Source organism: Phodopus roborovskii, unplaced genomic scaffold (genome assembly GCF_943737965.1).
Source record: "Phodopus roborovskii unplaced genomic scaffold, PHOROB, whole genome shotgun sequence".
NCBI lineage: Eukaryota > Metazoa > Chordata > Mammalia > Rodentia > Cricetidae > Phodopus > Phodopus roborovskii.
This window is the reverse complement of record NW_026125295.1, coordinates 21,934,974-21,950,000: the sequence shown is the minus strand read 5'-3', so window position 1 is coordinate 21,950,000 and position 15,027 is coordinate 21,934,974. Positions and strand designations below refer to the sequence as shown.

Below are 15,027 nucleotides of genomic sequence, written 5' to 3'. Positions count from 1 at the left end.
ATCATGGCTTCTTTTATTGTTTTATTAATTATTAAGGCTTGGGATCAGATATTAGGGTGTAAACCTGATAGGTCCACTGAGTGATAGATATCAGCTGTCCTCCTCTCCTCCTTCCTAGATCAAGAAGACCTGTGAAGCTTTGCAAGCCCCTCCTTATTCCTCTTTATGTCTCTCTATCTTCCTTTGGGTCGGCCAGAAAACTCTGTGGTTTATTCCAGCCAGCTGATTGTGGACTCCGCCCACTGAATCAAGGTTTAACTCCATTGGTGGTCTCTGATTGACAATACAAACAAATCTCCCACAACACTTTGTTGCCTACAAATCTGGTGTTCAGTTTGATGCATCAGTTCTCTGGAGCCACCATGAAGCCTCAGCCATGCTAAGGGGTGATGCTGTCCCTGACACACCCTCTAGACACATTTACTAAGACATGGGCATGCACAGGTGTGGTCTTTCCTGCCTGGGGGCCCCGTGCTGCCTGAGAGGAAAGACACAGCTCCACGGGTGGCCACTGGTGGCTAGACAGCCTTCCTAGGTGACTGTGCGTGACAAAGGACACACGCCCTGAATGCTCATAATCAGACTTGGACACACTAGATTGCAGCTCTACTCTCAGAGCATAGTTCTGAGATTTCTCTTCTCTGCCAAGGGAAACTTTTAGGGGAAATGAACACATTATAGAGAAGCTGTGTATTTGCCTTGATAACAACAGTGTGAAATGAAAGTGACGGAGCCTCCTGGGAACCAAAAGGGTGTCTTCGGATGTGCCACCCGTGGCCAGCGCCATGCCCCTAAGAGCCTACTGTTGCAGCCCTGGCTTCCCAGGTGGTGGCTGGGGTTGTGGCTGCCTGCCAGACTCAGGAGGCAACTGGAGGACAGCCTGATGCAGCCTCAGCCCTGCCCCCTCATGGTAGTCCGGGAAACGAGGGTCTGCTCTCTCAGGTCTCCTGACAGCCAGTCAGGTTACTTAGTTCAGCTCTTAGCCTTGAGTGTCACATATTAGAAACTTTTTCTAATTATGTATTATGCATCTCTCTCTCTCTCTCTGCTGTGTGTGTGTGTGTGTGTGTGCGTGCATGACAGAGCACGCATGTGATGGTCAGATGACAGTTGGTTCTCTCCTTCCACCATGTGGGTCCTGGGGATCGAACTCAGACCATCATCTTTGGAGGGAAGCATCTTACCAGCCCCACATTAGAAACGTAGGCTAAAATGTCACTTGACCTTTGACCTTTGGTAGTGAGACCCAGTTTCCAAGTAGCTGGGGTTGCCGGGAGATAGAAACATTTAGTGGGAAGGAGGTGGCCATGCCCACCCAGCCACACTGGCCATCAGAGCTGTCACAGAACACAGTCCTTACTGAAGTTATTTGATTGCTTGACCTGATGGTGGTTGAAACATAAATCACACCCATCTGTGGGGGAATTCAGGCCGCAGTCTCCAACCCATGGTGGTCCACGAGGGGTTGGAGAGAGATAGAAGCAGGGGACATTCTACAGGAGCTGCCACTGCAGCCCCTGTGGATGATCCACTTCTCAGTGACACCCATGGGGCAAACTCAGGTCCACCCTCGGCGCCACCACTCACAACCAAGCCCTCCCTGACTGCCGCAGCCAGTACTGGGACTTCACTCTCCCACACCCTCGCTGCCAAGCTTCAGACACGAAGTCCTCTCCCAAAGCAGTTGTGTTCTCCTAAGTTGTGTGTCTGGAGTGAGCACCCCACTGTACTTTCACTGAGGCAGGCAGACCCTTAATGTCTTGTATTCTCTGCCTCAGCCTGTGCTTGGTATAGTAAGTATAAATATCTGCCAGTAAGCCACGCGTAAGTCACACTGAGTCACAGAGTTTCCTGTGAATTGTTACTAACTGCCAATTGCCCTGGAGGAAGCTTTGACATGATGGGCGTCAAGGGAGGCATGGTGGGTGGCCAGAGAGAAATCGTTTAGAGCCGAATTGAGGCCCTCGTGGTGGGATCGACTCCAGGAGTGAGGGTGGAGGGTATGGGCCTGGGGTTGGTGAACCTTGACCTTCGGCATAACCTTAGATGTCCTTGTCTCCTACAATCAGTGACCGGCTTGTCACTCGTTCCAGGGAGGAAAACTGGTGGCTGTGGTGAAGGGGGCCAATGCACCGCTGCTTCGGAAGACCATCTTACACCAGCTGGAGGCCGAAAAGAAGGTTCTGGCTGAAGGCAGGGCACGCAACGTGGTAAGTGGAGGCCACTTGTTCACCTAGCAGGCTCACAAATGTCTCACATGGAGCCCTTCTCCCTCCCCAGTGTGGAAGCCTAGGTGTCCTACACCAGGACTGTCCTTCACCCAGGCCCGTGAGAGAGCGCACATTCTGAAGTCCCTTTCTTCCCAGAGCCTCTGGAATGTCTTTGATCCATTTCCCTTTCACTCACAACTAAACTCAGTCATGACTTCAGGGACGGAGACAAATGGACAGAATCGAGTCGTGACTTAGCCCATAGCAAAATACCCGAGACAATCGATTTTTAAGTGGAAAAGTTCATTTTGGCTCACAGCTTAGGCCTCAGTCCACAGTCAGCTGGGTCTGTTGATTTTGGGCCAGTGTCAAGGCAGCATGTGGTAAAGGCTGTTCATCTCAAGGAGCTGGAAAGAATAGCCTCCTCTCCGGTCTCCTTCAAGTATACTCCCCTTGTGACCTGTATGGCCCCACCTCTTCAGGTCCCACAATCTTCAAGCTAAGGACCATGAGCTTAATGCATGGGCTTTTGGGGAACACCCAAACTACAGCAGATGGATAGGAGGATCTTCCCCAGACTCATGGTGAACTCTCTCTTGGTGACCCACACACTCAAATCTCTAAAGCACACACAGGCCATTTCCTGAATTTAGAAACCTAGCTGTCATTACTATGGGAGACAGGATCAGCATAACCCGTGGCTTTGAGAATACAGACTGCACCATCGCCACAGTCAACTGGCAGTCTTTAACTATCCATACACTGTAGGACTTTTATGTAGGTGCAGGCGTTTCCAGGCACCTTGTGCATCTGCGGGGAGCTCAATGTTGGGTGTTCACTGTCCAAGCCTTCATACTAAGTTCCCAAGAGCACAGTCCCTTTTCTAGGACTCATAGACTCAGGTCATACTTCCACATTGCCAAAGAAGGAAGACCACACGTTCACATTCTTCCCAAGCTGCCTCTGGGGAAATGGTCTGTCCCTTTACTTCTCTGCACTGGGTGGCAGATCCCTTGTATTGGAATGCCAGTTGTCTGTTCTTTACCTTAGTCTCTACTTGTGCTTGGTTAAGAGGCAGACTCTGAAGGCCCAGACACTGGTGACCTTGTCAAGGTTTATGTTCTGCATTTTAATGCTCTTTCTGCAGACGTTGAAAGTCTTCATAATAATTTGCATTAGCTAACTCCTTCCTATTCATGACTGATTTGCCCTAGGTTACTGATGAGTTTCTTTCTGGTGCAGCCAAGTGTCCTCCCCAAGAAAAGGATGGTGGTGAAGATGGGGACCTAGGTGAGTGCAGAGACAACAAGCAAGCTGGATTCTGATTTGATGAACACATTAAATAAACGAGTCACCAGGCTACTGGGACATCTTAGTTCTGAGAAACTGGCCACGAGCATTCTGTCTTCAACACTTGGCTTCACACAAACGGGTTTCCCTTCTGCCCTTTTGGTGGCATCAGGGGTACATTTGGCAGCTTTCAGGTGATACTCAAATATGACCTCGATGCAATCATTGGATATCAGGAAGTGATCCTTCTAGAAACTTCAGTAATAATAGAGAAGAGAGTAATGAGTTCTGTTTGATCTGCAGAGTTCAAATTTCACTTTCTGCCTCTTCCTGAAACACCAGGGGCCATCCCTTCTCCACAGCCCTTTTTCTCCTGCTCACAGGCCCATGCTCTCCCTCCCTGATTCTCTAGCCATCACCACAGGTTTCACAAGCACTGCATTGTGGCTCTTCCAGAGCCTTCCTAGGAGAAGAGTAGCCTGGCTGTGTGTGAGGATCAGAGAGTTAGACAGACTGCTGCCAGAAAGGTGTCTTGTGTTAGCAACCAAGATGCCAGGGAATCAGGTGCCAGTGAACCAGGACTAGATGCCAGGGAACCGGGGCAGGGTACAGCGGGCAGGAGGAAGCTTTAAAGTTATCATCCCATGACATGCATGGTTTTTTCTCCTAAGTGCTCAGTAAGGACTGTTGGATTGGAGTCTGACAGGGCAGGAAGCATGCCCCAGGAAAGCCAGGAAACCATGGAGAAGACAATCTGTGAATTGGCTCTCATAGGAAATATCCTTTCTGTATTGTTGCCTCTTCCCTCCTCTGTCATATCCTCCACAGTGAAGCCTCTTTGGCCCAGAAAACCACACAGAACTCTTTCTCTCCCTTAGCATCTTCTCCCTCTCGGCTAAGATTTGTGAACTTTGTCCCCATCTCAGAGCCACCTCTCACCTTCACTCCTGCTGATGGGGTGTGGCCTGGCTCTGAACCCACTGCTCCTGAAAGGGCAGCCCTGAGAGGCCCAGTGGTAACCTGCTGCCCCAGGCCACCACAGTCTCTTTCTGCACAGAAGGATGATACTCATGTGCCCTCCTCCTCAATGCCCCCACCCTGCACGTGTGTTTATCTGGAGAGGGGACCTGGGCCTTCATGCATGCTAGGCCAGCCTCTCTGAGCTAGGGCTCACATCCCCACCCTCTGGTCTCTGAGATAACATCTTTGTATTTCTCTGGCCTCTCTTCCTGGGCTTCCCCTTTGGCCAGAAGCTGGGCGATGAGGCCTGCAAGGGCTTCATCTCTTCTCCCTCTATGCTTTAGTGATCTCACAAGCCTACACCAATTCATCACAGAATCAATCATAACAGTACTCTAATGTTGTGTTCACAGTGTATCAGAAATGGTAACCATAGAAACACTAGCAGGTGGTTGCTTAGGATGACACACACTCTGCGAGTCAGCTTTTCTGTGGCCATATGGAATACCTGGGAATAATCACCTTATGTAGGCAAGATGTCTATTTGGGCTCAGAGTTTTGGAGCTTTCGGCCCATAATCAATTGGTCCTGATGCTTTGAGGCCTGTGGTAAAGCAGCACAGGGCAGGAGCATTTGGTAGAGCAGGTATCTGATCATGAGGAGGCACACAAGAGGGAAAGGAGCTGCAGCACCACAGACCTCTGCAAGAGCAGAAGCCCTGTGCCTGGCCACCTCTCAGTGGGCCCCGGCTTTCAACGATTCAGCCATCTCCCAACAGGGCCACAGGCTGGGGACCAAGCCTTTAGCACCTGGGCCCACAGGAGGCATTTGTCCAATGGATGGTATATACCTACTTAGTATGGCTTTACAGATATTCCCAGTAGAATTCTTCCTTAGATACAGCTGGTTTTGTTTCATTGTGGTACAACAGATATAAAAGTTGAGAAGCAGGAACTAGATACTGGGAGATGTTGATTTGGCAGAGAATGCAGAAAACTTACCAAGGCCAAGTTCATGTAACTAGGAACCCAACAGAGATGGGGTCTGGGGCAGGACAAAGCTTTCCCTACAGTTCCCTGCAGCTTGGACCTAAGTAGCCTCTGATCATCAGAGTTGATCCCCAGCACAGCCAAATTAAAGCTAAAACCAAAACAAAACAACTCAAGTTGCTGTATCTGACCTTCTCTTGGAAACATGAAGTGATACAGGGAGGTTTGAAGCTACAATTTAGTAGCATGTGCTCGAGTTGAGGAGTTCAAAGTTCGCGTGGGGCTTGGGGGCAACCATTTCTACCACCTGGCAAGAAAGGCAAAAATCAGAAGGGGGCTGGAGAGAGGCTGGGAGGTTAAAGAGCACTGTCTGCTCTTCTAGAGGACTCAGCTTCGATTCCCAGCGCCCACGTGGCAGTTAACAACTGTCTGGAACTCCAGTCCCAGCGAATCCAATGCCATCTTCTGGCCTCCGTGGATACTGTACACCCATGGTGCACAGGCATACAAGTAGGCAAACATCCATACACAGAATACAAGTTTATTTTGCAGAAGCAAAGGAGTCAGGAGAGAGAAGAGAGCAAGGCAGACAGCAGTTAAAACTGAGACCCACAAGAGAGGGTGAGGAAGGCATGGGTTGTCACCTCTTGTCTTGGGCTCCTTGCCCGCCTGTCTCCAGGCAACTCATACAGTCATTCCAAGTTTCTGTTCCCGAACAGCCTTTTAGAAATGTCCACCTCTATATGTTCCCAGACCAGAGTTCAGAGAGCCAGTCTCTGTCCCTGTAAGGCTATGGTTCTTGGCTGTGGTCTGGTGCCAGACTGGTGCCATTTACTAGAGTCAGAGGCACAGCCTAGAGACCAGAGGATGGAACCTGGCACTTGGTGTGATGGAGCCTGTACTGAAACAGCACTGTCCTCTCCCTGCAAATGGCCTCAGCATCTGACAGCGCCTCCCATGGCTCATTTCAGTGTCATCAGAGAAGAACTGTACATTAGCCATCATTAAGCCAGATGCAGTGGCCCACGGAAAGGCTGATGAGATCATCATGAAGGTAGGAGATACAAGACTTACATGTTTCCCCTGCAGTGGCTTCACAGGGATGGGGACGGTGACACCTGTGATGTACTGGGGAAAGGGGGCTTCTGATGAGTTATGACTCAAACTTTATCCCGGGTTGGGAGGATATTACATCTGGGGGCAGGTGCTGGAGCCAGGGAGGGGGAGGGGCTATGGACTTGCAACTGCTTTTAATGTTGCCCATCTTTATTTTATTCCTTCCATTAAGATCACTATAAATGTGGGCATTAGTCACATTTGCAGAACACACACCTATGTGTATATGTGCGCGCGTGCGTGCGCGCGCGCACACACACACACACACACACACGTATGTATGTATATATGTATGTATTCTGCAGATCCAGGAAGCAGGATTTGACATTCTATCAAAGGAAGACAGAACCCTGACAGAGGCAGAAATGCAAGTGTTCTATCAACACAGAGCCGGGGAGGTCAGCTCATCTGCTCCTATTTCACTGTAATTCACTCATCTCTCCTCTTCCAACACTATGCTGATAGTTTGATAGGAGTTGAGGGGAGCAATATGAGGAGCAAGAATATGAATGGCAAGTGGGTGGGTAATGAATTATACTCAGAATATGATTAGAGCCTGTACAGCTCAAGAACAATGGCTGCAAGGAAAATAATTTAACTGTAATGGAATAAAGACTTTTATTAGGAGGATGCACCCATAACTCTCAGAATTCATGACAGAAAATGAAAAAGTTTAATAAGAGGACTTGGAGAGAAGAGAAGCCAAGAAAGTTCCAGGCCCACAGGAGCCAAGGCAGCAGGCAAACCACTCAAAACATCACCAGTTGCCACTGGAGTCTTCATGCTTTTCCCGCTTGCTTCTGCTTATGATTTGCCTACTTGGGGAGTGCAGCCAACCACTCTTAGGTCATAGCGCCACTTCCTAAGTCAGAGGTGTGATGGTTGCTATGCATCATGGTTGTGAAATGAGGAGCAAATGAAAGGGAGGAGAGATCTTCCCCGAAGGAAAGCAGGATACTGTTACTGAAGGAGAAAGGGGAGGGGAATCCCATCTATACTGTGCCCTTGGAGATCCAACACCCACAAACTACATATCTGTAGCACAAGTTCTAATAGGTCTTAATAATAAAAGCCTGGAGTCAGATACAGGGGGAAACGCTGAGAGATCGGAGGTAAGAAGGAGAGGAGCAAAACCACAGCCACCTTGTCTACTCAACTTCCCAGCTGAAATGAGACTGAGCTCCTGTCTCCTCCGGCTTATCACTTCCTATCTGTCTGTACAGACCTCCAGACCTCTACGGTTAACGAGGGACTAGCTCCACCCTCTGACCTTTAGGCAAGCTTTTTTTATTAAAGTACAAACCACACATATCCACACATACAATGCTTTTAGCATGCCACTACTCACCTGGCTCACCTTCCTGGGACCCTGGGGGTGTGGCTGGCCACCACCATCACAGCAAGCAGACATGGCTGTGTGTCCATGAGTACACAAGGCTGCTTATAACTCCCTTCCAGTGTGTGGGTGGTCTGGGGTCACTGGCCTCCTTCGGCTATCAGTAACCCCTGTCCCAGGCCACTGTTTTTCTTCCCTGTGCCCAGGAGGCATTTGAGAAGCTAGTCCATCACATGTGCAGTGGACCCAGCCACCTCCTGATCCTCACCAAGACGGAGGGCACCGAGGATGTAGTCGCTGCTTGGCAAACCTTCCTGGGGCCTTGTGACCCCACTGTGGCCAGGAAGGAGAACCCCGAAAGGTGATGCCAACTGTAGTCTCTTCATCTACCTCCAGCTGACACTTCATTTGGTGTTTGGTTTGGAATTGTGGGTGATGCTGTTAGCTTTCTGGTGGTCAGGACGTCCCTTTCTATACATATGGGAAGCCTTGGACATCTTCCTACTCAGATTGAGTTTTCCAGCCTCTTCTAAAGGCTGCTGCTGAGTGTGGCTCACAGTCACTGACCTCAGGGACCCAGACAGGCCTGCCAAGTCAAAGGTTCAGCATGGCCTGTGCTATAGCAGGAAGCTTCCTGTTCAACACACCTTCCAGGACCTGTATAGCCTGCTCTGTGAGTCAGTGAGCAGCTTAGCCTGGAGTCACAGTACCAATTCCATGGGTCCTGGCCTTTGAGGTGACAGATCCATCGACAGACAACAGGACAGAACTTAGCTAAAGGCTAAAGCCCTAGAGCTATATGTACCTTGCAGACATAAGGGGCAAGGGCATCTAGCTGAGGGTAAATAAAGCAGCCGAGGGCTCGGACCTCAAGTCACCCCTTAATGGGTCAAGTCTCTCCTTGGCTTCAGTTCCCTGGGCTGTAACATGGGGATACCCATGATCAGAGTTCAGAGGCATTTAGAGGCGTGCTCAGCACATAGGTCCTACCTAGCTAGCCCTACCAGAGTTACAGTTCTTATCAAAAGTAGTCATTAGGGTCCTTGCGGTGCGACGGGAGCATGTCTGACTCCAAAATTAGTCATGAAAAGCTGTATGAGGCACCACACAGTGCTGGCCCTAGGCAGTGACACAATGTAGTGGGATTGTCTCCCTCTGGGCAGGCGTGACATGCAGCCAGGCCCTGTGTGTGATAACCCTGGCCAGCAGCTGTTGGCACGGCTGCTGCTCTCAGATTCTCTGCAAAAAGCAAGCAGCCTCATGCTGATTGGTAGCTGGTGGTCTTGTTCCAGAGAGCAAAGCATTCTTTTTTCAAGTGAAGCAATTGTTTCTTTTCCATTGTTCCAATGCTCCCAGTCTCCGGGCTCAGTATGGCACAGAAATGCCCTTTAATGCTGTGCATGGAAGCCGGAGCAGAGAAGAGGCCAACAGAGAGCTGGCCCTGCTCTTCCCTAGCTTCAAGTTTTCCAGTAAAGTCACGGAAGCCCCACGGGGTAAGTTGTCAAGGCAGATTTCTTTATTAAATCTGAGGTGAAAGCTAATTACGGCTATGCGTGTGTGAAGCTGACAGCTTGCCTCCTAATTAGCAAATAAAATCCTATTCTGAAACCCAGGTCACCTTGTAACTGGTGTCAGCATTGGGGCAGCTTTTAATTACCACATTGGGCTTTCTGCTTATTGTGGAGCCTCAGTTCCACTGTGAAGACACTTTGCCCGTCTTTCTGCAAACCGTGAGGAAAATCTATCTTTATAATTTCACATTATGCATGCTTTACATACCGATTGCTTTCATCTCCCACCTTCCTCTCACCCCTACCCAGCCTCCCTCCCCAACAAATCTCTCTAGTGTTCATGTCTGTTCTTTTTGTATTGTGGTCCACCAAGATTAGCCAGTCACCTGTGTGACCATGGGGTTGAAGCTATCTGTTAGTGAATGCCTTGAAGAACCCAGAGAGCACAACAAACTAAAGACTACGATTCCCTTTCTCTTAGGACCTATTGACAGTCAAGAGTTTAGAGGTAAAGAGTGGGACCTCATGAGGGCCCCAAGCAGCTCATGACTGACAGCCGACATGAGTTAATGATTACAGCTGTCTAGGGAACGGTGTTTGATGGCCCTTCACCCTGCCTTCTGGTCCTCTTTTCACAAGGTTCTCTGAGCATTAGAGGGGGTGGTATGTGACTTAACTCAGGACTGGGCCCACATGTCACTCATTATCTGCATTCTAGGCAGCCACCAGTCCTTATTTACTACTGCCCAGTCAGTTCTCTGATCAGGGCCGGGTGTCACCTTTGTCTATGGGTCTCAGCACTGTTATTCAGAAGGCAATTGCTAATATCCAGTTGGGTTAACCCAGGGAAAACGTTCCCTATGTGGGCTTACTCCTCCCATAGGTGGGTTGTTAACTAGGCTCCCAGGTACTGGTCCCATCCTCTAGGAGAGGATCCTGAATCCATGCAGATGGCTCTCAGTTATCCTATCAACACTGTGTCTACGGGCATGCCTTGCTTTTCAAAGAGCTTCTTCATACATGATGAAGTTAATCCTCTGCCCATCCCACACTCTCATTTCCCTAACCTCCAAGGCCTCCTGCCCTGCCTAAACCTTTCCATCCGCACCCACTCCCCACTTTCTTCTTATGTTCTACTACATGCCTTTCCGTAATTCTTACCTCACATCGCCTTGCTTCCTCACTTGCACGGTCCATGTGATACGAATCATACTGAGGAGCTAACACAATGATCCTCGTGTGAGAGCATGTGACATTTGTCCATTTGGGTCTGGGTTACCTTACTTAATTTTTTTTTTCTCATTTCCATCCATTTCCCTGCAAATTTCATTTTTCTTTACAGCTGGGTAATATCCCACTGCAAATGTACAAACCTTAATTACCTATCAGTTACTTTATTTCTTAGCCCTGTGGATAGGGCAGCAGTGAACAAGGGCCACTATCCATGTCATAGGGCAGAGAGTCCTTTGGGTATGTGCTCAGGTTGGTATATGTATTTGAGAGCTTTTAGGCATGTGCTCAAAAGTGGTATACGTATTTGCAAACCCTCCAGATTGCTTTCCAGTGTGGCCACAGTAGTTTAACATTCCTATCAGCAGTGTACAAAGGTCACCCTTTCCACACATCTGCACCAGCTTTTCTTACTGGTCTCGATAATTGCCATTCTGTTGTGGGAACTGGAATCTTAAAATGGTTCTAATCTGAATTTCCTTAATGGCCAAGGTTGCCCAACACCTTTAAAGTGTTTTAGTCACAGGAAAATTTCAATACCTTTCTTAGACTTACTTCAAAGCCAGGTGGCCCTCTCTTGTCTCTGTGCCTTACCCCCTTCCCTGGCAGGCTTGTTGAGACCCCTCATCCAACATTAGAGTGGGCTATGAAGGCTCAGTATCTTTCCCTCCACGGGAAGCACTCACAGGGCCTGGGAAAGACAGGCCAGGCCAGGCCATCATCTTCTCCAGATCTGGATGAGAAACCAGAATCTGGGTGCACAGAACACTGATTCTGCACCAGTGGAAGAATTGGGTTCAGCTAGCACTGAGGCTACAAAGGACTGAAAGGGGGTAGGAAATGAGGAGCCTAGGAAAAACCCAAGGATGTAAAGGTTAGTTTCTTAAGAGCAGGCCAGCCAGGGGTGGCAGATGCCTTTAATTACAGCACTTAGGACAGAGAGGCAGGCAGATCTGAGTTGAGGACAGCCTGGTTTACACAGTGAGTTCCAGGACAGCCAGGGCTGAAACCCTGTCTTAAAGAAAACCACCACCATTACCACCACCACCACCAACAACAACAAAACAATGAAAACCCCAACCAAACAACAAAAACCATCAATCAGGAAAGAGGAGATGCACAGAGATCTAAAGTGTGCATCACCTGTGTTTGGATTTTGTCTACCTAATGCTTGGTATGCTTATGGTCTCAGGATCTAACGCTCATCCTGTCAGGACGGGTGCGGTGGGAGCTGAGGAACATGCTAAGGGCACCCTTGGGGAGTGTGGCTCTGGGGAAGTCAGAGACTCAAGTTCACACAACCAAGCACTGGAGTTCTTCAGTCTTCTCGCTTTGATGGATGGACAGACAGTCCTGCCAGGGCCAGCTCCCTTCAGAGCCCATGATGCATCTTCATCCATTTGGGGGCATGACTGGAGGCAGGAAGGTGTAACTCAGGGCCAACATGGGGTGCATGGAAGTGAACTGGCTGCAAACAACTGGCTAGGGGTCCTGGGGAGTTCTGGAAATTTAGGATCTGACATTTTGGCCTCAGCTCATACAGCAAGGGTGATAATTCTAGAAGGATCTGAGTCCAAACCACACTTGGATCTCATGATGCAGCCTCACTGGGAGGAGCAGGCACTGCCACTTACTCAGCACTTTCCCCAATACAGGCTCTGGGGTCAGATCCCAGCTCCAATATGTGCCAGCTAAACAGCTCTGGAAAGTTACTTTCCTGTGCTGGGTCGACATCTTCATGTGTGAAATGGAGAGTGATAGGCCCATTTAAACCCCAAACTAATAATTGCAGCCCACCATCTTCCTCCCAGATCTGTTGTGAAGATGAAAGGAGACAGGATGTAAAGGTCTAGCCTGTGACCGGCTTATCCAGGGCCATGGTTGTTTCAACAGTCTTATAGAACAATGTTATCCCCTCCCCCAGGTCCTGAGGCTCAAAGGGTGGTAAGCCCCATGGAGGCCCTTTGCATCTGAGTGTATCTGAAACAAGGGCACTACTGCCCTGCCAGGGTCGAGGCCACAAGAGGAGACATCAATATGCTCACGTCTTCACAGAAGGACCTACAGAGGATGATTTCAGAGGACCAGAGTTCTCGGTTCAGCCCTATCTTGTAGACAATGAAAATAACTGTATATACTTCCCTGCCTTATTAAACATACCCTGCCCTCTTGCCACTGTACTTTGCCGAGGCATGGTCTGACCTCAGAGGACACTGGATCTCCCCAACAATAAATCTACTGATTTGAGCCTAGCTTGGTAGCTTAAAAACAAAACAGGTATTTTCTGTGGGGTTGTGTGTGTACATGTATACATGTGGTGTGTATGTGTGGATATGTACCGGTGAGTGCGGGTGCAGGTCAGATGACAACTGAAGGGAGTCGATTATCTCCTTCTACCATGTGGGCCCTGGGTATCTGAAGATCATCCAGGTACCTGTTTCTTGCTGGGCCATCCACCTTAGCAGCCCCAACTCTGTAACCTGAGATTTGAAATTAGCTTGATAGGTATGGCGCTGCCACATACTGACACAGGACAGGTGTGAACAGGCTTTGGTGCTGCTGGTGTTAGCTATTCAAGTTACAAGGGCAGTCACTAACCCTGCAGTTCAACACACATCAAGGCATGTTTCTAAAACATGTGGAACCAAGGCTAATTTAATACTCTCCTCCCCTATTTCTTTGGCTTCTGATTGGGCTAAAGTCCAGTTTTAAGAGCCGATCACGTGCTCCTGTGGAGCCAGGCAGCCTTGGTTTTCACTGAGTGGCTGCCTCAGCTGCCCCTTCTTCCTCTAAGGGATGTGAGATTTTAGTAAGAAGTAACTTATTTAAGACCCTGTGATGTTAGCACACACATGGCCACTCCTGGGACCACCTTGTTTGTGCATATTTTGTGCACTGGCCAAACCCAGGCACATGCTACTCTGAGGAGTGGCCTTGCTCTTCCACCATGAGGAAAATGCCAGCACTTTCTTTTGCTGGTCTTCTTCAGAGAAGTTCACTCTGGAGACGTCAGGCTCTGAGCAGGCAGTTTGCTCTCAGAAGCCAGCTCTGCACTGGGGGAATTACATCTTCTGTCTACCTAACCTAAGAACTCTGGTGAGCACTGTGCGCTCTTGGAAAAGGAAAGAAGACATGAGACAGGGGCCTACCATTTAAATTCATGTCCTCAAGTCACCTTTGATGTGTACCCCATGGTACTCCACAGGGCCTGTCCTGGGCTCCCTCACGACTCTGTGCTCACCACTTGTTAGGATCCCCTATTGCCAACTCCGGCACATAGAGCAGAGTGGGGCCATGCTCTTTTTGAGTATGTGCTCGAGAGAACTGCCATGTTACAGCTTCCGCACAACAGACATCAGTTACAGCTCCAATGTACCCATAGGAGCGTGTGCACTGACAGCTACCTCGCCTCCCCAAATCAGGGTGCCGGGGGGCTTATCTCTGGCAAGAAGAGAACTGGGGCAAGCAAGGCCCCCAAAAGCAGGGGGAGAGGGAATAGTGGATGAGGAACTGGGCCTGAAGGTGAGATGTTCCTGTTAGTGACAGCTGGAGCCCTTCCTCGAAGACAGGTAGGAGGATGAAGCTGGACTGTGGGAGCACGGTGCAGTACGGGGACAACCTCCTTCACCGCTTTGGCCTTGAGGATGCTGTATGCATCACACTACGCTGCTTTTAAGAATCCACAAGATTCTTGGCATAAAGGGTGGAGTTTGGGAAGGGGCATCCTTAAGTGGCTGTTAAGGTCAGCTCACTCTCAGGGGACAGTGCTCTTGGTAGCGTCCCTTGGCCTGGCACCTTAACAGGAATCAGCCAAGGGCGGCTTTTGGATGGGTCTTAGGGCTTTGGGATCTGTTCCAGCAACTGGTATGAGAAGTCAAAGGGGTGGCTCCACTCTGAGGGCTGGCTTTGGCCTGCTCTCAGTGACAGCCACGTTGCCTGGCAACACCAGAAGCAGGAGCTGGGAGCTTCAGAGACAGAGTGGGTGGCTCCACCATCTATGCGGTGGTCCATACATTCTCTCAGCTCTCAAGGATAGGTCCTGAAGAAAAACTTGACTCATGGGGCAAACGAATGAGCCTCTGCTCAGTGATCAGAAAAGGTAAGGCAAGGTAAGGTAAGACCTATCCCAGTTAGAAGGTGTTAGGACCAAGACCTAGAGTGACAATGTCCCCTTTCTCAGGCTTTGCTCATTTTCCCTAGGGAAGTTACAAAAAAGGAAGTCACCTGGTCTTCCTCCTACAGTCACTTCAGGTACCCCAGAGAGTCACAGCACCAAAATTTTCTTCACTTAATGCCTACCTCATTGTCCTCATGCTTTGAGGCAGGTAACCCTGGATTTCTATTTCCAGCGAGGCGGTGGTAAACCAGCCCAGTATGGAAGTGAG

General features: G+C 49.4%; 1 protein-coding gene across 1 annotated transcript in view; it reads left to right on the top strand.

The window, feature by feature from the left end:
• Positions 1 to 14,318, top strand: part of Nme9 (NME/NM23 family member 9) — a 20,426-nt gene extending 6,108 nt beyond the window's left edge. Inside the window, exons 5-11 of the mRNA XM_051201082.1 lie at positions 2,094 to 2,210; positions 3,425 to 3,500; positions 6,421 to 6,503; positions 6,871 to 6,963; positions 8,108 to 8,262; positions 9,258 to 9,394; positions 14,212 to 14,318. Of these exons, the coding sequence (XP_051057039.1) occupies positions 2,094 to 2,210; positions 3,425 to 3,500; positions 6,421 to 6,503; positions 6,871 to 6,963; positions 8,108 to 8,262; positions 9,258 to 9,394; positions 14,212 to 14,318 (768 nt within the window). The remainder of the gene's footprint in view (positions 1 to 2,093; positions 2,211 to 3,424; positions 3,501 to 6,420; positions 6,504 to 6,870; positions 6,964 to 8,107; positions 8,263 to 9,257; positions 9,395 to 14,211) is intronic.
• Positions 14,319 to 15,027: the final 709 nt, after the last annotated feature.